Source organism: Penicillium manginii (assembly GCF_028828005.1).
Source record: "Penicillium manginii strain IBT 31320 chromosome Unknown utg000007l:1.0-2284322.0:1.0-2285126.0, whole genome shotgun sequence".
Classification (NCBI taxonomy): Eukaryota; Fungi; Ascomycota; class Eurotiomycetes; order Eurotiales; family Aspergillaceae; genus Penicillium; species Penicillium manginii.
This window is the reverse complement of record NW_026643108.1, coordinates 480,832-503,947: the sequence shown is the minus strand read 5'-3', so window position 1 is coordinate 503,947 and position 23,116 is coordinate 480,832. Positions and strand designations below refer to the sequence as shown.

At 49.5% G+C, this 23,116-nt stretch overlaps 8 protein-coding genes across 8 annotated transcripts; 4 read left to right on the top strand and 4 right to left on the bottom strand.

Annotated features, from left to right (window-relative positions):
• Positions 1-84: 84 nt before the first annotated feature.
• Positions 85-5,142, bottom strand: cpcC (putative protein kinase (Gcn2); the record flags this gene model as incomplete). Its single annotated transcript, XM_057106760.1, has 6 exons — positions 85-395; positions 446-893; positions 947-1,371; positions 1,426-2,758; positions 2,819-4,858; positions 4,933-5,142. The coding sequence occupies 6 exons, from the start codon at positions 5,140-5,142 to the stop codon at positions 85-87; spliced, it is 4,767 nt and encodes a 1,588-aa protein (XP_056955977.1).
• Positions 5,143-5,547: 405 nt separating this feature from the next.
• N7533_010109 (DUF4267 domain-containing protein) lies at positions 5,548-5,943 on the bottom strand (the record flags this gene model as incomplete). Its single annotated transcript, XM_057106759.1, has 1 exon — positions 5,548-5,943. One exon carries the CDS (start codon positions 5,941-5,943, stop codon positions 5,548-5,550), a length of 396 nt encoding a protein of 131 aa, XP_056955976.1.
• A 388-nt stretch (positions 5,944-6,331) lies between these two features.
• N7533_010108 (uncharacterized protein) lies at positions 6,332-8,578 on the top strand (the record flags this gene model as incomplete). The annotated part of the gene is made up of 3 exons (XM_057106758.1): positions 6,332-6,371; positions 6,430-6,755; positions 6,839-8,578. The coding sequence occupies 3 exons, from the start codon at positions 6,332-6,334 to the stop codon at positions 8,576-8,578; spliced, it is 2,106 nt and encodes a 701-aa protein (XP_056955975.1).
• A 2,920-nt stretch (positions 8,579-11,498) lies between these two features.
• On the top strand, positions 11,499-12,933 carry N7533_010107 (uncharacterized protein; the record flags this gene model as incomplete). The annotated part of the gene is made up of 4 exons (XM_057106757.1): positions 11,499-11,998; positions 12,052-12,297; positions 12,354-12,432; positions 12,493-12,933. 4 exons carry the CDS (start codon positions 11,499-11,501, stop codon positions 12,931-12,933), a joined length of 1,266 nt encoding a protein of 421 aa, XP_056955974.1.
• A 2,588-nt stretch (positions 12,934-15,521) lies between these two features.
• Positions 15,522-17,103, top strand: gatA (4-aminobutyrate transaminase gatA; the record flags this gene model as incomplete). The annotated part of the gene is made up of 2 exons (XM_057106756.1): positions 15,522-15,765; positions 15,857-17,103. 2 exons carry the CDS (start codon positions 15,522-15,524, stop codon positions 17,101-17,103), a joined length of 1,491 nt encoding a protein of 496 aa, XP_056955973.1.
• Positions 17,104-17,668: 565 nt separating this feature from the next.
• Positions 17,669-18,220, bottom strand: spt4 (transcription elongation factor SPT4; the record flags this gene model as incomplete). The annotated part of the gene is made up of 4 exons (XM_057106755.1): positions 17,669-17,702; positions 17,757-17,809; positions 17,883-18,080; positions 18,143-18,220. 4 exons carry the CDS (start codon positions 18,218-18,220, stop codon positions 17,669-17,671), a joined length of 363 nt encoding a protein of 120 aa, XP_056955972.1.
• Positions 18,221-18,546: 326 nt separating this feature from the next.
• On the top strand, positions 18,547-20,254 carry ppt1 (protein serine/threonine phosphatase PPT1; the record flags this gene model as incomplete). The annotated part of the gene is made up of 4 exons (XM_057106754.1): positions 18,547-18,696; positions 18,789-18,869; positions 18,993-20,159; positions 20,219-20,254. The coding sequence occupies 4 exons, from the start codon at positions 18,547-18,549 to the stop codon at positions 20,252-20,254; spliced, it is 1,434 nt and encodes a 477-aa protein (XP_056955971.1).
• Positions 20,255-21,095: 841 nt separating this feature from the next.
• On the bottom strand, positions 21,096-21,704 carry N7533_010103 (uncharacterized protein; the record flags this gene model as incomplete). The annotated part of the gene is made up of 1 exon (XM_057106753.1): positions 21,096-21,704. The coding sequence occupies one exon, from the start codon at positions 21,702-21,704 to the stop codon at positions 21,096-21,098; it is 609 nt and encodes a 202-aa protein (XP_056955970.1).
• Positions 21,705-23,116: the final 1,412 nt, after the last annotated feature.

Here is a 23,116-nt window from a genome sequence, read left to right as displayed (position 1 = left end):
AGGAAATTTCCAATCCCCAGTATGCACCAGAAAAACAAAACACAGAAAAAAACTCCTCTCGATGAACTTCACCCCCTGGTGAAATTACCTGTCGCTTATAGGGCCGAGGTCATAGTACACGCACGAACCGGTGCGGTAGTTATAAATGAAAGCATTTGTATATCCGTCCGCTCCACCGCTGGCGCGGATTTCAGAGGCTAAATCAGCGAGGAGATCGTACACCTGGCCGAGATATTTCCGCTCTGTTAGAGGTGCATTTTGGATGACGGTGCGCCAGCTGTCAGGATCAGATAGGCGGGTGTCGCGAATGGAATCGAGGACGTCGTCGCGCGTGTCAAGAGCGACGACTGGGGCGTTCGCTGCGTTTTCGGCGATCTCGCGTGCGCTGAAGAGGGCTGGTTTAAAGTCAGTAACGGGAAACACATGACGTTGACTGGGATCATACCGGACTCGACGATGTTTCGACGATTGGTCTTTTTGCTTCGGTGTTGCGGTACAAGAATGCGCACGTCGTTTGCCCTCTCTCTTTCGTTGGTCAGGAATGGATCCTGCTGTCCTGGAGGACGTGCTTGGCGGGCATCTGCATTGCCTCCTTCACGCTGGTGCCGCGCTTGTACCTCAGATCGGAGCCAGGGTACAAGCTCGGTGTTGCGAATGTCAAACTCTTCTTTGCGCACGAGGTTTCGCACTTTGAAGCCACGTTCTTTGCTATCTTGTTTCGCGATCACGATCCAGCGGTGGTTGTTGTCTTTGTATTTAGCAATCAACTCTTCAATGGAAGAGGAGTCGACCGCAAGTTCTGCGCTAATACCATTTCCCCAGAGGTCTTCGATGAGTTTCACGGCTGTGGTTCGGAGAACTGTTGGGTCAAAGCTTGCGACGAGAACATCGCACTAAGATGAGTCAGTAAATGTACGCTTTTCAGATTGCTGGATTGTCAACATACCCTGCGAGTCGTCCAATACAGTTCAGCGCCAGACTCGGCATCTTTCGGAGGGGCCTTTGACTTGAGATACTCCCTCATAGACGAGCCCAGCTTATCGGAGCTGAGATTGAATCCCACCGCGTGTGATTGGGGCCGATTTGACAGAGATTTGGGAGCAAATTCTTGGATCAAGCGGTCATAGCGGCCGCCTGCAGCGAAGACATCACGGCGTTTGGTGTCGAAAACGCACTGGAATAGGATACTACCCCGGTAGAATTTATCGTGCAAACTGCTCAGAGGGTTGATAAAGACTCTGCGCTGTACGCCAAAGCATTGCAGATATGTCATGAGTACATTTAGCCGGGCGAAGATTGGTGGTAGCCGCTCAGCAAATTCAGTCCCTTCCATGATAACCTGCATCTTGCGCAGTGTTTCTTTGGGGGTGCCTAAAGGGAGTTAGTCGGAAGGGAAAGGAGAAGTTAGAGGGCTGCTTAGCATACCTCTGAAATCAAACCGAGCAAGATCATCCAACGAAGTCGAGGCAACACCGATTGCTGGAGACCGAAGCTCACTTCGAATCTTTTGCATGGTCCATTTACCGACATTCAATTTGCTGATGACTTCCTTTGCGAGAGGGATCTGGGATGGCGTCATACGACAAAACTCCATGATAAGCTGAAGAAGGTCAGAGTGATTAACAAGGAAGCACATATTCGCTGATCGAAGTGGCGGAAATTCTTCAATAATCTCGTCCAGGACCTTGATCACCTCAGCCTCCTTAAGTGCTAGATCTAAGGTGTTGTACGACACGATATCAAAATCAACCTCCCGGTGCGTGCGAGGCTCACTGCCATGAGTTGATTCTCTGTAAACCGTACCAAAGGCAAATGTTTTCTCGAGGGATGGATCCTGGCGAGGAATCGCTCGTGCATTTGGTACTGTGAGGTCAAAGGGCAGTTGAAGAAGATTTCCTGACGAATCTAGCAGACGTACTGCACCGGCAGAGTAATGCTGAGACCGCGGGAACAACATCTGCCTCGTTGATTCCACTGCCCCATGTCGTCGAAAGATAGAAGTGAGTTTCTTCTTTACAAGTCCCTGCACAAGAAGCTCATTTGCCGCTGGTACCCCATGGGAGTCCATATCCCACGCAATGTCTTCGAACTTTTTCGGGGATTGCGAAAAGATGGCAGAGAGAATCTTCTTGTAGTCGGGGGAATTTGGATCCGATAGCAAGTGTACAATAGCCCTTCTAAAGGTCTCCTCTTCAACTTGAAGGGGGATCTTACCACTTGCAAGAAGCTCCGACGCAGTTGGTCGCTCACTCTGCGTATGGCTTAGAAGAGATTCGATGATCTGACCCTGAACAACTTTTTCCGATTGTTGGAAAGTAACCGGGAGGACATGGTTCGATTCTCGGATCTGCCTCAGCGTTTGATCACGCTCCATGCCTGTTGGCAATGGGTGGCACATTTCGAAGAAGATGACACCTAGCGAGAACATATCAACCTTCTCATTATAGTGTCCCGAGAAGCCAGACTTCATCTCCGGGGCAACATAGTATGTTGTACCCAGGCTGCGCGTAAAATTTCCTTCGAAATCCGCCGCCGCTGATGAACGTACTGCAGTCATAAACTGGCCGCTAGTAGCAAGACCAAAATCACCTATTCGGGGGTTGTTGGCAACATCAATGAAGATATTGTCGGGTTTGAGATCGCGATGGATGATTCCATGGCTATGTATGTGGCTCAGGCCGTCCAAAATCTGCCGGAAGAGGCGCCAAGAGCTATCGATATCGTCGTATAGGCCGTTCTTGATTAAATCACGCAGTGTCTAGTAAAGTACCAAGTTAGTTTGAACCGACAATGACGGTTATTGTCGTCTTCAACTTACATGTTTCTCACAGTACTCCATCTGAATGTACAGAGTAGTCAAAACAGGTCTTCCATTGGAACCGGATCGTGTCCCACTGGGCTCAGCATCTTCTACGCTTCCTGTCTCATCAAATGTATGGGTATACTCTCCTGATCCACGATCGGAGAGCGTCCCCTCACTATCATCGTCACTTTCCGATGCTGCGAACTCAATCTTCGGGTATCCACTAGAGCTGATGAAGTCAAGGCCACCGGTACTGAATCCACCATGATCCTGGCTAGCATATGGGTCGCCTTCAGTAGAGGAGATAGCCTCCTCAATATGATTGAAGTCTTCCTCCAGCCAAGCAGTATAATATCTGACAACATAGGGATGATTCAGACGGGATAGCAGCATAATTTCAGAAAGTGTATCTTTCAGCGACATAGTCGATGTCTGCGAAATCTTTTTCACGGCGTAAAAACGGCCATCAAGCTTATTACGAGCCTTCACAACTTGACCAAATCCACCTCGTCCCAGGTGACCAGCTTCATCGAAGTCTTGGTGATAGCGCGAGAAGATAGGCATGGCACCAAAAGAGTCTAAACGGGGTCGCCTCTGTAGAGAAACCGAATTGGAAGACCTGTCCCGCATGGTCAAAGGTGCGTCTACTCGGAAGAATTCTGAAGGTTGAAGCTGGAAAGCCGTCGGACGTTTCCTAGGGTCCGGCCGGAAGAACTCTTGCAGAAGATCTTGTAACGGTGGGGATAGTCCCAACGATATCATCAGTTGGTTGGCCGATGTGTATCTCAAAAGCACATCTTTGCCAAATGCCATCTGCAAAAGGACGATTCCAAGGTCCCAGACATCAGTCTTCATGGTCGGTGGCATATCTTCGGTCAACTCCGGAGGCAGCCAGAGCGGTGATTTGGACGTGGTCAATGAGCGTCTTCCACCGGGAGCGTCTGGTAGAGCCTCCTCCACGCTGGATTGTAGTTTGACAATTGTGCCTCCAGAACCTGTCCTACAAAGCATGACACGGCCACAGTGAATGTTCCCATGAACAAATCCACTGCGGTGATAAAACTCCAAGGCCTCTAGAAGTTGAATCATCCAACCTCGAAGAGTTTCGGCAGCAACGGTGCCCACAATGTCAAGTAGCTCTGAGAGCGAGCCTTTGTTTGCAAATTCTAAGAGAGTATAGACTGTCCAAGAGTTGTCTGGCGAATTAAACTGAGTGATGGGGCGAATAATCTTGAAACCAACAAACTCAATCAAGTTGGGGTGTCGAAGTCGCTTCAAAGCCTCCAATTTGTCCTCACTAGTCCGCATCTGTTCACGAAATGCAAGGGTATTAGAGGCTTTCTCTTCCAAGAAAATCTCTTTCAGCACAAGGAGTGGAACGTGGCACCGACTTTCGGAAACGAGAGGTCGCACCGTAAACGTCTTCTTGTCCTGGTCATCTTGTACCAACGTCTTCCCATGGACGGCACGGAAGACCAAGGGCTGCTCATCGGTGTCACTAACAGCCAATGGCGGGTCAAAGGAGATTGCGCCGGGGGTGGTTTCCACGAGGTCGCCAATATCGCTAGAATCCATGCCGCTAGTTCGACTCTTCCGTCGCAAGATCCGAGCCTTATTCCGTTGTCGCATTTTATCTTGAAGCATCTCTTGCAAAGCACGTTCTTCCTCTGCAGAGGCGGCTTCTTGTTTGCGCAATTCTTCTTGCTTTTCCAGTTCGGCTCGCTGGACGGCGGCGGCTTTCTGTTCAATGCGTTCCTCCTCCAAGCTGGGGAGATCCTTGTCCTGCTCGCGTGCTTGGGCAACATCTTCCAGAACGTCCTGTATTGAGACTGCCAGCTCGTAGATCATCTCACTTCCGAGGAGGGTTTTGGGTTTATTGCGAATGATTTCCTGGATTCGCGATTGGGCACCATCGCGAAAGTCGGAGAGGTTTTCTAACGAAAGGTTCGGTATGGTCTTTGGGTAGGTGGCAGGCAATTCGACAAGGAGTACAAGACAGACGTCCGGATTTGAAGAAGCGCGTAGGTGGAGTTTAAAGGTCAAGTCGGAGGATTGCTGGCGATCAGTGTCAGTGGGGGCCCAACTGGGCGGGGAAGAATTGAAGTTGCAGATTAACGATTCACACCCACCTGCCATGCTGAACGTCGAGTCTCGACATCTTGGTAATCGTCGCCGTAGATTGAGCGCAGAGCTTCAACCTCAAGCTGGTGAATTTCACGGTAATTGGTGGTTGCAATGGTGGGGGATGTTATAGAAGAAGAGTCGGAAGAGGTTTGCTTTTGGTGATCCTTCTGGTTTTGCTTTTTCTCGCGGGATGCTTTCTTCTGTTTGGGAGGCATCGCGGGGGCGTGGCGAAGTCGCCCTACATCCGGGGATTAAGGGACATTATGAGGGGGAAGAATATGGGTTGGGCCAAGAAAGAAAGAAGTAGTTGGGTCTTGGAGATGGTGTCAGTGTCAGTTGGACTAACAGGCGGTCAGGTACGCCCTTTGCCATGTGGAGTCGAAGTATGGGATGGCCACAGTTACAGAGTACTGGAGTACTCCATAATGATACAATAACTACGGTGTACTTAATTCAACTCGGTTCAGTTCAATTTTCATTTGCTTGACTTCTACTTTTGATTCCCTTCCTTCACCTGCACCACGCCAGGTACCATGGAGAAGCGGTCAGATCGACACGAGTCTCTGCTATGCCCAATGTGGAGTTACGTACAATTGGCACGAGTACTACTCGACCACTACTCATGCACGATCAAAAATACCCAGCAAGAGACTGCCAACCACCGTGATCATCGGCGCATACCCCCAATGGTTCCACTCGCCTTGTCCGTGGCTCCAGCACACCGCGCCATCGCCCGCTGCAACCGCACTGGCCGAGATTAATGTCCATCCCAAGGATTTGGAGGTGCCGCAGAAAGTGGCGGCATAGATGGCCAGTCCCATGAAGATATCCCGGGTTCCATACACGGCCATCAGGCTGTCCACCAATTGATGGTCAGTCGCGCCAGCTGGCGGCGCAAACTCGAAAAATGTCAAGGCGTGGTCCGGACGCAAGATGGCATTGATTCCGAATCCAATGAAAATGGTACCAAAGGCAGTAGCAGCCAGTCGAAGAACAGAAGATTGTGAAAGAGCCATATTAAGGTCCTATCCAGCCTTGAAAGGTTGTTGACTTGAGTGGAGTTGGAAAAGTACCCTAACCTATAGAGTGAAGTGGAGTTGGAAAAGTACAGAGTACAGGAGTAATGAATGAGCAAGGGGTTTTCAGGCTAGGGTTCACACATGTCAGCTTTTATATCTTAAATTGAAGGAATAAAAGAGTCAAGGCAACAACTTAACCTTTCGAATATCTGCCTACTACCTTAGGTACCTAGTACCTGGGTAGTGAACTTGGCGTCAGCACAGAGTGTCGAGGTGAAGGTGGAGATTATCGATAAGCTGAGCCTCCCGTTAACCTGAGGTCCACCTTCAGTTCCCACTTCACGCGTCAAGCTTGTAAACAACCTTTCCTCCGCCAACTTCCACCATGTTGGACTGGATGAAGGGGACCGAGGGCCCTCAGGCAGGTCGGTTATTCCCTGATATTCTAAACCTCGTCTCAACAACTAACCCTATTTCGTCCAGACACCTCCAAACTCCTGGAGCCGCCCGAAACCCCAGCTCCCGTGTTTGCGATTCGCGCCTTCAAGAGCGCCTTGTTTGGCACTCCTGGTGCTGAAGAGGAGAAGGACCAAACTTCTGATCTCAACAAACCCGCCCATCACCGCAGCAAAAGTGATTCCACCAATTCCATCCCAATTCCCGTCCCAGCTCCCGCCCAATCCGAAAAGGAAGACCCAAAACAGGACGATTCCCTTTTCAACCCCGCGGGTTCCCCTACCAAAAGCATCCTCGTTACACCCGGAACAATCTCCAACCGACGCAAGACTGTCTCCTTTGGCGACGGGGTGGTGGATAACGAGGGAAACGCGACAACCAATCGACCAAAGTGGTGAAAACACCTCCCAACCCTGCTGGCAACCTCACTGCCCAGTGGATGTCAGGCTCCGCCGACGGAAGACCGCGCAGTCAACTCACACAAACACTTATGGATGCCCGCGACAACGCGTCCAAAAATGCCGAGGGGGCGGAGACTTCGCCTTCCAAGTCCGCCGCCCGCTTCCAGATGAAGGACGACTCCAGCGCCGACGACATCACGGTCAATCTCGAAGATCCACGATCGGAGTCGGGTAAATACTGGAAGACAGAATTCGACAACTACCGAACGCGTACCAATCGCGAAATCAAAACCCTCATCCACTACCGATCGGTCGCCAAATCCTACGCGCGCAAGAAAGACACTGAGGCGCTACGCCTGGCAGATAAGCTGCGGGAAGAAGAGGAGAAAGTGGCGGATATGGAACGCCAGGTGTCGCGTCTTGCCGCCACAATTGTGGGAGAGAACTCAAAGGCAAATAAAGAGGACTTGATACACGACCTGAGCAGGCAGACCACTCTAGCTCTGCAATACAAGCAGCAGGTCTCTTCATTGCGTAAGAGTCTCGAACAGCAAGGCGTGGTGGGTGACAATACCGCAACACTCAACGAGCCGGTCAAGAAGTCACCGCCCGTAGATACGTCTGAAGAGCTTCGCAAAGCACAGCAGGAGCTGAAACAGGCCAATGCCAAGATCGAGGAACTGACGCGCGAGCAGAAGCCATCTCAGAACCCAGATCTCAAGGAACTACAAAATCTTGCCCAAAGTTCAGAGAAAAAGGCACAGGACCTCGAGAAGGAGAACCATTCTCTCAAGCAGACCATGGCACGTGTCAAACAGGAAATGTCAAGGTATGAGGGCCGGCGCAAAGAAAAAGAAACCAGATTCAGGCAGAGGGAGATCAAACTAGAGGGGCGAGTCCAGGAGTATCGTGAACGACTAAAGAAGGTCACCCAGGAGCGTCGTGAATCGGAAGATGCACTGAGAGCTAGCTTTGATGAGGAACGTCGCCGCATGCAGAGCCAAATTGATACGTTGAAGTTGAGGGCCACCAATGCAGAGCGCATCCCCGCGCTGATGCCTCAACAACGACATACGTTTAGCCCACGAAAGGACCACACGGGTGTGCAAACCCATGACTTCGCAGAACTAGACCATCCAGTGATCGAAGAAGCTACCGAGGACATTGAGGCACCACCCAGTCCAAGCCCCCGAACCAAGACGCGTCATACGCGAAATGCCACCACTGGGACATTCGACTTGAAACGCGCAAGCCAGAAAATCACGGCCGACGATGCGGAAGTCACACACTACCTCCACGAAATCCTGGACAGGCCACGCCCGAAGTCATACCAATTTGACAAGGGTCACGTCATGCCCTCTTCTCTTGACACCGCCCCGCTCAAATCTCTCGATCGCAACCTCAAAACACATGCCCACCAACCCACGGGCGATAAACAGCGATCATACCGCTCACTATATCTACATGAACCCGAAAACACAGGAACTCGGCCTGGGCACACGCAGCGGTCCCGCCCTCACATCCGATCTACACTCGACAATATCTCCGGCCTTCCAAACACCGATACTGGTAATTATGCCGGACACACAATTTCCGGAGGGGAGCGAGGGGGAAGACAAACGGGTCTGGCCGATGTGAGCAAAGAACTCCTGTCGCCGGAGCGTATTGCAGCAGCACATTCTCGACTTCATCAGAAGAAGAATATTCGGAGGCTCCGAGCTATGGGGGAGGGAAATATCCGGCCGATGGTTCCTTCGGGTGTTGGTCAGAGCTAGATGTTTGATTTTCTTTCTGTCCGCTTAGATTGGTGCGTAATAGCGATCTTTTGTTTAGCGCTAGGTTTGCTATGGACTATTTTCTTCGCAATGAACCACACTACAACCTACCATAGGAACCTCGGTCTCATAGGCTTGGACTTGAACTCGGACTGAAGATCAATGGGAAACATTTCTCTAGTCAACTTGAAGTTCTCGTAATCAATCCCCTAGTGCAATGCCTTGGTGGAGCCCCTCCAGGCTAATTTCATGCAGCAGCCCAGGGTCACGCGACATCATACATATCTAAGACTCACCTCGAGGACTTGAAACAAAGAAAACCGACTCGGTGATGTCATTAACGTTGGCAACAGGGTTTTTTGTTTAGCATCGATAGGATCTGATATGCAACAACAGCCTGGTGGATTGTTTTGTTTCAGACTCATGTTGAAACAGTTGGGGGAATGCGTATTATTTTCAGAAATGAAGGATAGACATGAATATGGACCAGTGGCCAAAAAAGCCTTTTTCTCATACATGAAGCTCCGATCGAACCTAATTCTTCAACTTGGGCATGTGTAAACGACAGACACGAGGATAATATAGTAGCAGCCCACAGTGTGCCGCACTAGTATACGCCTCTCCAGGGTGAAACATCAGTGCGACTCGGAGGTGGCATGGCATTTCCCCCTTTTTCGCTGCATGATTCAGTACAGGGGAGCAAGGAACCCTTGCTCCAAACGTGTCAATGGGATGTTCTAGAAGTACGCAGAAGTACTCAATATTGACCAGAGTTTTCATTATCACATGCCGCGGGGTACGTCGCCACGCAATAATACTAGTATCTCCGTCCATTCAACGCGGGCCATCTCGCTAAGGACTCGGAGTCCGTACAGCATCGCTACTAGATGCCACAATACCACCTCGCTACTGCTTCTGCTAGACGCGAAGAGTGGCAGAGGCCAATTCGCCGCCAGCCCGAGGACTCTCCGTTCGGCCGCCACCGCTGATTTTCTAGGAAACTATGATTACAGTTACCCTAAATTATGCTGACTTTCGAGCTCGACAACCCTTGCAGCGGTGAAACCATCATGCTACATATAGTAGATCCCATCTCAACGGCTTTTTGAGTGAATAAAATAAACTCGGTCGAATCAAAAATAATAAGAAGAAGGATCTTCAATGAACCGTGGGTGAAAGCAAGTCAAATGTGTCGGTCGCAAATTTGAGCATCTAACCCGGTTCCACGCCAGCTGCAAAACCAGCCGGTCTATTATTCGAGACGAGACGAGAGACAAGTTGCAAACTGAACCTTAAATCCTTTCATTGGGTATTTTATAACATAATATTATGAAGCCTGGCGTGGCTTCGTCTGACCTGGCCTTGCCTAGAGATATTCAGAACCTGAAATTATCAACCCTTAAGGCTCGATCAAAAACCGATCAAGTTAGTTATACTAAGCATCGATCGTCGATCATGGATTGGCTTGACTTGACTTACACAGTCCCAACTCCACAGATCTTGCTCACGGACTGTTGGTCTATACTTTCAGCCTACAGTAGGATGAAGATCTCACCCCCATCCAGGATGCCGAGTGAAGCATCAGTGGATCACCCTGGATCATACTAACTTACACTAGTCGCTTCAAAGCGGGTTCGAAGAGAGATAAGATGGGTTTTCCAGCCAAGATCATCAAAAAATGGTTCGTAAAAGGATCGGGTTCTGACCGACAACAACAACAAGGCTGAAAATTATTTGCAATACTCCGTACAATTCACTCGTACTCCGTAAATGTGGACACTCCCGAGTGGACCACCTCTGGGCATAAGTCAACTTGGCCATTCTTGTTCCTAAATCCGATCTCAGCTCGCTCCACCTGAGCAGACTAAAACCGGCAGTTGAGATGTTGTTGATTTGGAGCATGGATTTGGAGCTTGTGAATCAGCAGTGCAATGTATATGGTTCACCCTCCCAAGAAGGCATGTGTATTCGAAATCACTACAATCTCTCCGTATCCAATCATGATGGGCAATCTATGCCGTCGACGCTTGGTTCAGCGCAACCTTTTTTCTTTAGGTGGGGCATGGAACATGGAGAGTTGAGAATGGAGAATGATGACTCGCCAGGCCACGGACCCCCGCACACAATAATTCGCTAAGGATCTTGCATTGTGGTACAAATCTTCCGTACTCCGTACGCCATCAGGGCAGATGAATTGATTTATGGGTTAAGTTTCGAAAGTGGCGACGCCTCGGCATAACCTAGCGACATGCGGGATGCAAATTCTCCGCCACGAGCATGGCTCGGGAATGCAAAAACGCCTCTACAGGGGGCCTTCGCCATTAGCTGAGTCCATGTAACACAAAGTGCAATTAACACGCTGAACAATGCGTGCCTGGCACCAGGCCAGGGGCTCGGGAGTCGCCTTTCACAAGCTTAACCTCTCACAGCCTATGAATCAGATAGGTCTCGCCTCAAGTGGATCGAGGTGTGAACTCTGGGGCTCTGGATCGACCTATCGCGTTGCCTCAACATCGGTCGCCTCCGCTGGCCTCGGTCGTTTTGCTGCTTTTGATCTCGTGCATGTTATTCCCACGGCTCATCGCCGTCGGAGTTATGTGGAACAACCATGGTGTGAGCCTGCTCCAGAGTTTAATTTACTTCCCATGGGTCCTAGTTCTCGGCTCTAGGTTGTCTCTACTCCGTACTCCTAGTATTTGAGTATATGTGTACCCAGGACCCTGGCGGGGGTGCGACGCTGGCCGGCATTTTTCGAACGCCATACTAGTACGACTACTCTGGAAGCACTACAGTCACAATGTTCTCTGTCGTTACACACCAATAGTCTATAAACACAATCCTTGCACGGTTCTTCATATTAAAAAGCCACTCTCTTCTATTCCACCCATTGCTGGCCTACATTTCGATATCATCGTCCACCATGCAGCTTCCCCCCGCTGCCGTCCTGGCGACATGGACACCGAACTATGTTAACCCAACCACACGCGGCCATGGAGCCATGATAATCAACGTCGTATTCATTATTTTCGCCATCATCATCGTTGGACTCCGCCTTTACACGCGTCTGCGCATTACTTGCAGCACTGGTATAGATGATCTCCTCATTGTGATCGCCCTCTTCTTCGCCATCGCTATGGTTGTGGTTACTTCGTACGCTACAGAAGTATGGGGTTGGAATCGACACGTCTGGGATGTCCCACTGGATTGGCTCCCCACCGTGCAAAAGCTGAACCTCGTTTTCCAAATAATGTTCTCTTGGTCAGCTTCCTTGACCAAGATCTCACTCTTATGGTTCTGTCGACGTCTTCTCGGCGCCGGAAAGGGAAGCAATAAGGTGTTTAACTGGGCTTTCATCGGCTCAATGATTTTTGTTGGAACCACCTGCACCCTCTTTACTTTTTTCAGTATCTTCCAATGCTCGTGAGTATCATTCAAAGAGTCCCAATTTAATTTCATCCTAACCAATCATCTAGACCAGTCAGGGCTTATTGGGACGTTGAACCTCAATACAAACACAAATGCATGAATAGCGGTGATATTCTCTTTGCTGCCAGTGTTATCAATATTTTTACCGATTTCCTGGTGACTGCTTTGCCAATGCCTCTCATCTGGAGTCTGAAGCTGCCTGCCCGCCAACGCCTTGCCGTCATTTCCATTTTTGGACTTGGAATTATTGTCAACGTCGCGGGATCTTTCCGGACCTATTTTGTTTGGCAAGCGTGAGTCTCGTCTATATCGGCCGTTTTTAAGGTATCATCTTGCTAACTTTGAACAGATTTGTTGTCGGCTATGATACTACTTGGATGGGATGGCCTGTACTCATTTCAGCCGCCATTGAAATCAATCTAGGCTTGGTATGTAGCTCACCTTACCCCCATACTGTTTTTATCACAATGAGACTAACGTGTATATAGATCTGCTCCTCGGCCCCCGCTTTACGACCACTCATTGCAGCCGTGCTGCCTCGCCTCTTACAATCCACCCGCAACGTCGGCTACTCATACAACCAACGCAGCCGTTCACAAAAGCTCTGGAACTCTACCAGTCGCTCCCGCAACTCGCATATGGTTGTCGGACACGCTCTCGACTCACGTCAAGCCGATTACGAAAGTGACCGGTTCGAAATCATGCGAACTGTGGAGATGGAAAGCTGGACCGAGTCTAGACTCGCCCATCACAACAATATGGGCCACGCATATGATATTTCAACCGAGAACACTCGCACTGGTTCTCCAGACCATGGCATTGAATTGAAACAGACTGCTACGGTCTACTCATCGGCCGCCAGCGACAAATCGTCTGGCTCACTCCCACGGACGGCAGTCTCGCCGTTCGATGAACGATACCCTCGCTAATTATTTGCGATAATTATTGTATAAACATGCAGCTTTTATTTCCTTTTGTGTTTCTTTATGAGCCTGTTTCAGATCTCCGTGGGTAGACTTTAAAAGCTACTGTATTCTTTAGAAGATCGCGTTTAAGATGTAACGACTATGATACCTGTATGCATGCAAATCTCATAATTTTATAAAATTACTACTGCTATCTCACACTGGCAATATTCAAAATTCTCTATGAAAATGAGTGTCATCGTCGACTTTTGTCTAGGTAAGGGCCTACTAAAGACGAGACCGAGCTTCGGAGATTTATCCTGCACGATGACGCTTGCCCCTCCCTTGGTAGTACTAAATCTGACACAACAATTTCGATCGTGCAGCTTGCTATTGATGTAGTAGAAAGATGACTAACCAAATATATATTCAAGCTCACGAAAATTAATTACGATATGTTAAAACACCTAAAAAAGCAAGTTTGGTATGGAGATGCATGTCCCAATTGCAGCCCTGCATTTGTCTCCCAGCTCCGGAATCTCCATTTCTCTCCGAGTTTTCAAGCTGATAACTTGAAGCATGTTCTTTCTTACAAACACCCATGCGAATATTTGGCCGGCGCCAATATCCCGAAGAAACTTCAGAGATGCCGTGGAAAAAAAAAAGTCTGCGCCGTTGGACTTAATAAACGGCTCGAATATGAGCTTACTTTTCTTTTTCCCCCCTGTCATCAATGCTCATGGTCATATGCCAAACATTTTGATGGACAAATCTAAACGCTCCCATCTCTATTACCCGTGAATGGGACCGCCCGTGTGCGTCCTTTGATCAAAAGTGTGACACCAGAATCTGTCAAGGCAGGGGATTCGGTCAATATCACTACCGATGACCCTGTCGAACTCCAAGCTTCTATTACCCGCTACGTATCTGCGACACACTCCGTGAATATCGACCAACGAAGCATTATTGTTACCTGGACTCATTCTCAGGACGCTAGCAAGTATACATTCAAGATCCCTGAGAAAGCAGGCATCTCTCGGCCTGGATATTATATCCTGATCGTTCTAAAGGCATAGTATAGGACTCCAGGAATTTCAAGCAATATCAGAGTGGAGGTCTAAGTATCGGTGGACAATGGTCTTGCAGATATGAGAACTGTACTACTTATGAGCAGGAAATGTCGGATCTTCATCCTGGACCATGCCTTGTATAGGCATATCAATATTAGGATTAAAAGATAATATGATGGTGTGTTTCTCCAATAGCAAGCTCTGGCGCAAATAGCAGATGGATTAAACTGGAGCTGATTATACCATCCCCGTAGACTTCCTTGCTCAGGTATGCGAGGATGAAAGTAAGAGGAACTGGGCATTGACTCTGGCCTAGATCACTCTCGCCAATTGAATCATGGCTGGCTGCTGTATTCTAGTTGGTTTTATTTGCTTAGACATCGGCGCCGCACAAAAAATCGACCCGGCGGTCCGCACATCAACACACACACATCGACCTCGTTCAACGTAGTACAATTATGAGAGCAAGACAGGAGCATGAATAATGCAAAAAATGGACTCGCGGGGAATCGAACCCCGGACCACTCCCATGCTAAGGGAGTATTATACCACTAAACCACAAGCCCAGTTGTATGAAAGGGGTGAGATTTATGGTTAGTTGACCCTTCGGCTAATTATTGTGCGGACCCACCTTCCACCAGGATACCTAGAGGGAATGCGACTCCGACGGATTCAATTGCCATCGTATGAAACAAAATGGATATCATTCAAGATCATGGGGTCTCATGGTCGGTCTGGGGAACATTCGCATGTATTTTGTCTCCAATTGCTAGACTAACTTCAGGATTCGAACAAGTTGTAGGTGGTAGTAATTGATTGAATCGCTGTGCTGCCAGTTGATATAGCCAGCATTAGACGCATGATTTATATACTATTTCTACATCGGATGTTCGCATCTCCACAGCTAACTGACGTGACATTGAATTATTATAATTGAATATACCTGTACTACTAGCAGGGCAATTGCAATAGAGAATTTTCAATATTTCGCACTGTTGAATAATAATCAACCTATCCTACGTACTAGGAACTGGGATACCGATAACAACTTTAATGCCCAGGTGATCACCCTGCCAAGACCGAGCTTATCTGCGGTGACATCGGCGAGCCTGACAGGGATCCCTTGCGAAATCCATGCTGGGCTAGGGGGGCAAATGGGCACGTGAGTTGAAAATTGGAGCCAACATGGCCAGTTTAGGTAGCCGATGGGAGAAAATGGGGCTCACCCTGCCTCTCCCCAGGTCTTTGCTAAAGCTGTTACTAACATGAAAGGCGAAAAGGCGTAGAAAAGCGTAGACCTACTCCAAGCGGAAGGTGGGCCGCCCTCACCAAAGAAGGCTGGTCTCGGCGATTCCCAGCCCAATTCTTGTAATTTGATTGGTCCGCGCCGCCGAACGCCAATCAGCCATTGCATCGCATATCAACGCGGGGAAGAGCTGCTTGGAAAGCTCCCAGAATCTCCGAGACGTCCTTGATCTATAAATCTTGAATGCCCCGCGTTCAATCTTTTTTTTCTCCCCATACACCTCGATAATTCACACAATGGCCTCTATCCTCCGTTGCAGCCCCAAGCTGCGCACCGTGGCCCGCGTGCCCGCTGCCCGTGCCCTCTCCACCACTGCTCGCCTCCAAGCTGCTGAGAAGCCCTTCTTCCCCAATGAGCCTACTGCTCCTTCGCTCAAGACCGCTATTCCCGGCCCCAAGAACAAGGCCGCTGCGGCTGAGCTCGATGAGGTCTTCGATGTCCGCAGCTTGAACATGCTCACCGACTACCAGCAGTCCATTGGTAACTAGTATGATATACCTCCCCGCACAACCCCTCACCTACATTTCGAGGAGGAATTGAGTAACGAGCATTGGGCTAACCCTGATCCCAGCATCGCCGATCTCGATGGCAACAAGCTGCTTGATGTCTATGCCCAGATTGCCTCTATCCCCGTTGGTTACAACAACCCCCCACCTCAAGCAGGTTGCTCAGTCCGATGAGATGATCACCTCGTTGATCAACCGTCCTGCCCTGGGTAACTTCCCCTCTGCCGACTGGTCCCAGATCCTGCGCACCGGTATCCTCAAGGCTGCTCCCAAGGGCCTGAACCAGGTCTTCACCGCCATGGCTGGTTCTGATGCCAACGAGACTGCCTACAAGGCTGCTTTCATGTACTACCGCCAGCTCCAGCGTGGTGGCCCCGACGTCGAGTTCACCGAGGAGGAGCTTCTGTCCACCATGAACAACCAGGGTCCCGGTTCTCCCCAGCTCTCCATCCTGTCCTTCAAGTCTGCCTTCCATGGCCGTCTCTTCGGATCCCTCTCCACCACCCGCTCCAAGGCCATCCACAAGCTGGATATCCCCGCCTTCGACTGGCCCCAGGCCACCTTCCCCACCCTGAAGTACCCTCTTGAGGAGCACGTCCAGGAGAACGCTGCCGAGGAGAAGCGTTGCCTCGAGGAGGTTGAGCGCCTCATCAAGGAGTACCACAACCCCGTCGCTGCCGTCATGGTTGAGCCCATCCAGTCCGAGGGTGGTGACAACCACGCCTCGCCCGCTTTCTTCCAGGGTCTGCGTGACATCACCAAGCGCACCAACGTTCTCTTCATTGTCGATGAGGTCCAGACTGGTGTCGGTGCCACCGGTAAGTTCTGGGCTCACGACCACTGGAACCTGTCCTCTCCCCCCGACATGGTCACCTTCTCCAAGAAGGCCCAGACTGCCGGCTACTACTTCGGCAACCCTGCCCTGCGCCCCAACAAGCCTTACCGTCAGTTCAACACCTGGATGGGTGACCCATCCCGTGCTCTGATCTTCCGCGGTATCATCGAGGAGGTTGAGCGTCTTGGCCTCGTCGAGAACACCCGTGTCACTGGTGACTACCTGTACGCTGGTCTCGACCGCCTGGCCCAGAAGTACCCCGCCCACTTCCAGAACCTGCGTGGTAAGGGCCAGGGTACCTTCATTGCCTGGGACACCCCCAAGCGTGATGAGTTCCTCGCCAAGGCCAAGTCCGTCGGTGTCAACATTGGTGGTAGCGGTGCCCAGGCTATTCGCCTGCGTCCCATGCTGGTCTTCCAGCAGCACCACGCTGATATCCTTCTGGAGAGCATTGAGAAGATCATCAAGCTCCTCTAAGTTCGAGCACTATCATGATACCACCAGGTAGCCCTGGGGCTACTTTTCTTTTCTAAAATTGGTTTAATGAGCGATTATCTATTTCCTTTTCTTTTTGTCTGATCTGTTGAGGATCCCGGGTTGGGAATCCTATTTCTCTTATCTACTTTTTTTTTCTTGTTGCTACGAGTGATGCCATCCAAAATCGGCGCTATACATTCATAGACATTTCAAACGCCTATTTGTCGATTGAATGAAACTTCCACACTTGAGATGTGGCAATTGAAACCAGAAAAAGACCTCCAACTTCCAAGTAAATCTTTTCTCTCTCTGAAACCCTGCATAGTAATCAAAACTCCTGCTTGATTAGGGTAATCCCGAATATTGAATGCTAAAATAGACAAAAATGCAATGCTTCCAACCGATAACTCCTGAAAGATCCACCTTGGTCACCGGCGATTCCGATTTCTAGCGATTTGCGTCCATGTCTGGTATAATGAGGTAGGATATGTGAGGTGACTGGCGTTGGCTACTGGTAGGCGGAGTCGCGGGGTGATTGCTGTTGGTAAAGTGAAGAATGACTGTTTCAAGCCTCCTCCTCACCAGTACTTCCGTCTCTCCTAAAAAAACAAGAGTGTTAGCATTGGTCTTAACAAGAATGGAATGCCACGTACGGAACGTATTTAATTCCAGCGTCCTCCAAGCTACCAATGATGTAATCGGGAAGCTGTAAATAGCCGAGATAGTTAGCAAGAAAGCTCCTGACTAGAAAATGCAGCAGGCTAGAAAGAAATCCCTACCGATCCTGTCACTTTCGTGGCGTATGTCCCCGGAACGTAGTTATCCAACCGTTGCCAGCGCGCAACCCAGCTGGCGGACGGGTCGCGCACAGCGATCAAGCCCTCGAAGACCTGCGAGGTACATTCTTGAATAGCGTCGGTATTTCCGCGGAGCTGAAGGGTATTCTCGCAATTGGGGCAGCCGTCACGCATGAATTTCTAGCAAGCCGGTCGTTAGCACTGGGAATGACGGGGTCGGGGAGAGTTGGAGAGGCACTCACGGTGTGTGCCTGGACGACAGAGCAGACCATGCAGGCGCGCAATGAGCGCTGCTGGTTCGAAGGAGCAAAGAATGACATTTCGGGAGGAGTGATGTGACGTGGGAGTGTGAAGGCAGGATTGGAGGTTGAAAGGGAACTGGAACGGGGCCGATGGTTCTGACGGGTTCTACGTGCCAAGCCCGCTGGCCGGGGAAAAAAAGAGTGTGAGAGGAATCAAAGTCAACTTTTTGCCCTGGCCCCTTTCACTGTCACAGGACTCGAGCTTCCTGACTTTCTTTAACTCTTCTTCTCACTTATTCGACCGAAAAACCGTTCCTCCAGCGATTCTTCTCCCTCTTAGATCCTCCCTTCCTCTTCGCAAACCTTCCCCGATCGGTTGTCTCGTGCCCCTCTTTCCCTCCGCAATGGCTTCCGACAAAGAGGCTGCCAACGCGCTCAAGCTGCAAGGCAACAAGGCTGTTGTGGCCCACGACTGGCCTACTGCCTTGGACTTCTACACCCAAGCCATTGAGAAGTACGACAAGGAACCGGCCATCTTCTGCAACCGTGCCCAGGTACGCCCGAATCTGTCTCCCCTTCGTAGCGAATCGCATTCGCAAGTCCGGAGCACCACCGCTAACACTGCTTTGCTTCTTTTTCTTGGCAGGCTCAAATCAAACTTGAAGCTTTTGGATTCGCCATTGCCGATGCTACCAGAGCTTTGGAATTGGACCCGAACTACGTCAAGGTTAGTGGCCGTTACAAAGATAGCCCTATCGTTCATGGGCAGGAACCCGACATAATGAATCGCGGAGTTAAAGGCGTGTGCTTCTTTCTTTCTTTTTTTGCTAACGTCTGATATCTGTCCCAGGCTTATTGGAGACGTGCCCTCGCCAACACTGCCACTTTGAACTATAAGGCTGCTTTGAAGGATTTCAAGGCCGTCGTTAAACGTGAACCTAATAACCAAAATGCGAAGCTGAAGCAAGCAGACTGCGAGAAACTCGTCCGCCGCTTGGAATTCGAGAAGGCTATTGAAGTTTCCGACCCGCCTTCCGCGTTTGAGGGCCTGGATATCGATGCGATCAACGTTGAGGATGCTTATGATGGTGTGCGGTTGGGCGAGGAGATGACCCAGGAGTTTATTGATGATATGATCGAGCGCTTCAAGAACGGCCAGAAGATCCACCGCAAATACGTCTTCCAGATTATCAAGGCTGTCAAGGAGCTGGTTTACAACGAGCCGACCATGGTCGAGGTTGGCGTCGAAGCTGGCAAGAAGTTGACCGTCTGTGGTGATACCCACGGCCAATACTTCGATCTGCTGGAGATCTTCCGCCGAAACGGTGCCCCCTCCGATACCCACGCTTACCTCTTCAACGGTGATTTCGTTGACCGTGGTTCATGGTCTTGCGAGATTGCCCTGCTTCTCTATGCATACAAGTGGCTGCGTCCCAACGGCCTGTTCCTGAACCGCGGAAACCACGAGACCGACGATATGAACAAGGTTTATGGATTCGAGGGTGAGTGCAAGGCTAAGTATAACGAACGAGTGTTCAAGGTCTTCTCCGAGTCCTTCTCCGCTCTGCCGCTCGCCACACTGATTGGCGAGAAGTATCTGGTCCTCCACGGTGGTCTCTTCTCCGATGACAAGATTACCCTTAATGATATTCGTAAACTTAACCGCCACAACCAACGGCAACCCGGTCAACAGGGTCTGATGATGGAGATGCTCTGGACCGACCCGCAGACCCAGCCTGGCCGCGGACCCAGCAAACGTGGTGTCGGCCTGCAATTCGGCCCCGACATCACCAAGCGCTTCTGTGAGAATAACGGTCTGGAGGCTATCATCCGTTCGCACGAGGTGCGCATGGAGGGCTACGAAGTCGAGCACGACGGCCGCTGTATCACCGTCTTCTCTGCGCCCAGATACTGCGACTCAACGGAGAACAAGGGTGCTTATATTAACATCGGACCCGAGCTCAAGCTTGCGTATGAGGTGTTCGAGGCGGTGCCGCACCCGGACATCAAGCCGATGGTAAGTCCATATATTGCCCGATACCTGCGACTTTGAACAAGAGCTAATAAACATAACAGGCTTATGCGCAGAACTCGATTCTGTCGCAAATGTGATGAAATCAATGATTTGCAAGCGTGGGCGTTGTTTTTCAAAAGAGCTAGAAGTCATATGCATGAATATACGAAGAGAAGAATTCGATGCCCAGAGCCTCATCCCAGTTGTTTGTTTTTATCTTTCTGTGTGGCGGCACACGTCTGACTTTGTAGATGTTGAATGCTAGCAGATAGGATGACAAGATAAAGTGCCCAGGTGGTCTCAAGGGCTTAGTAAATCTTCTTTAGTTCATCGACCTAAATAGAAATTAGACCACTACTCACCAGCGCTAACTACCTAGGTACTAGTCTGATGATAGATCTCTCCCCCGTCAAGTGGCGTCCATCCCATGGTCTCTAGTACTATTCTCGGTCCGATATCCGGTGCCACGGGATGCCAGTGAAACGATCTGCTAGAAGCCAGACCCTCAAAAAGAAACCCTGGAAACTACTATGCTTTTGTTCAACTGCCGAGCGTTTGGCGATAGGATTGCGTTGAAGTGATCCATGGATCTGCGCACCGCATATGGATTTTCTAGCGGCAATCTACTTGATGCTTATGCAGATGAGAATTATATTCGTAAAAAAAAACAAAAAAATGATGTCCAAGATGAGGAAGATATACTAAGATGCTGTTAGACTCTGGATAAAGTGGGTTTCTATAGTTGGTAAGTTCTGTGTACTAGTACTAGTAGCTGATTGAGATACTGGCGTGTTCCTAGAATTGTGACAACCCGGGGACCGAGGAATAATACGAAACAGGGTCAGATTGCACCACTCGAAGCTTGGAACTAGTACTGGAATAATATTAACCTTGGAACTGCAATAAAAAGCAAACTAAAACACAAGAGCCCAAAAAATGTTACTCCCACTCTGCATTCCAGATAGACTCAGCAAACCTCTCCAAATCTGCTTTTAAGAATCTGAGATCCTTTTCGGCTCTTCCAGTATCTATCGGTCGTAACATTAGGCTGTCGAAGGGGATCCAAAAGGGGTAATCCCCAGACACTATTGGGCGGCCCTTTGTCGTCATCCGCGCGTATATAACCTGATTGCGATAGATTCGTGTGCGGTTGTTGTTGTTGTTGCCTGCTTCTTGTCGTATCCCACTTTCCATCCGGATCTCGTTATTTTCGCGATCGACTCGAAATGTTAGACACATTTTGACATTCTCCTCGTTGGGACTCAACCAATATCGAACATCCAAATTAAGTTTCTCATGATTCTCAGTATACATTACTTCAATTACAGTCGAGGGCATTTTGGGCTCAGCGGGACCAGATTGACGGGGTGTCCTTTTAGGACACCAACCGTAGTCGGGCTGCTTGCCTCTGGTGCTGGTTGTGCCTATGATTGTAGCGCCAGGAAAACCTTGAAGGGCATTGTAAAGCCTCATTGGTATAAGCTTCTCTCTTATCAGACAATTGATCTCGTCGGCGGCGGCAGCGTGAGTTCGGGATGTGATATTCATAAGTAATAATCCCTCAATAGTATCGAAGGATGAAATGAATGTGGGGATATCAATAGTTGATTAGGGATTGACAATAGTCTCGATAGACTTTTTTCCAGAATAAAGAAGAAATTGTCGGTTGCGTTCGAGGTTTCTGAGTAAATGATATCAAAAAATTGAAGTTCTCCATCGTAAGCATATGTGTTTGTGAATGGAAGTAGATCCTTTAGGAAACTGCGATCAAGAATATCCAGTTCGCAGACATAGTGATCACCGCTGGCATCAAACTGGTGGTTCGACCTAATCATCCTCAAAATAGTACTGATAATGTTATTGAGACTTCAGGGTGTAAATATTCAAATAGATTCGAGAAATCATAGACCGGGCGATATCTAGCCCGTTACATGTAAGCAGGTCATCCCTCATACTGACGACATTGGTCATCATTCTTAAAAGGAGTAAAATAGAAACCGAAATCTAGGAAGTAGCAGAAGAAACCCAGAAGGTAAACAATTGGGTCAAACTTGAAGTTTATTTATGCCTTATACATAGAGTACCCCGTAGTCCAAGCATGAGCATTTACAGAGTACGGAGTAGTGTTAGCAATGATCTTCTACCTGCGCTGTCGGACCGCATCGTGTATTGTGTGCTTCCAATTATTGAGATCCTGCCCATGAAATTTGGCTTATTAGACATCTACCTGTCCATTCGGACGTACCCGACAGACTCTGACTCCCCACTGTGCAGTCTCTGCGAACACGGCGTTCTGTCGTTGGCGGGCGTGTTGTTCCCATTGGCGGGAGCGAAAAGGTTTGAAGGGCCTGGGCTGGGATCCGTTGCGTTGGCGTTTGTACCGGTTCCAATCAGCCTCTGCCAGGTACCCCGTACGGACAGCGCATTCGTCGGAAAATACGATGGAGGTGGAGAAGGGGAAAAGGGGCGTAAGCTGGAACCTGCGGGACCATCCGAAGTATACCCATCATGTCCAGAAAGAAGGTTTCACAACGCAGTATGGCAGTACTCCGTCCACTACAGACAGTAGCATTCTTACTGCTGTACATGCATAACCCAAGATTTATAGTCCCCAATGGAATATGTATGTACTATACCATGTCCTTGCCAATCGGAGAAAATCGAGTCTATAATTAACTTCTACCCCCTACGTGGCAGTGCTCGATGGTGGTACCCTAAAAAGCTCCACTTATGACAGCGCGCGTCAGGTCTAGATCGTGATGAAACCGCCACCCTTTCTGCAAGCCCTTTGTTTCAGAAATTCTCCCTTTCCTTTTTTTTCCTCTCCGCGTTTTCGTTCTTTCTCCTGATATCATCTCCTTGTCTTTCGCTTCTTGTCCATCATTTGATTTTTGGATCCGCTTCTTCAACACCTTCGCTTTTGCAATATACTTTCGTTTTAAACCAACTCACCCTCGAGA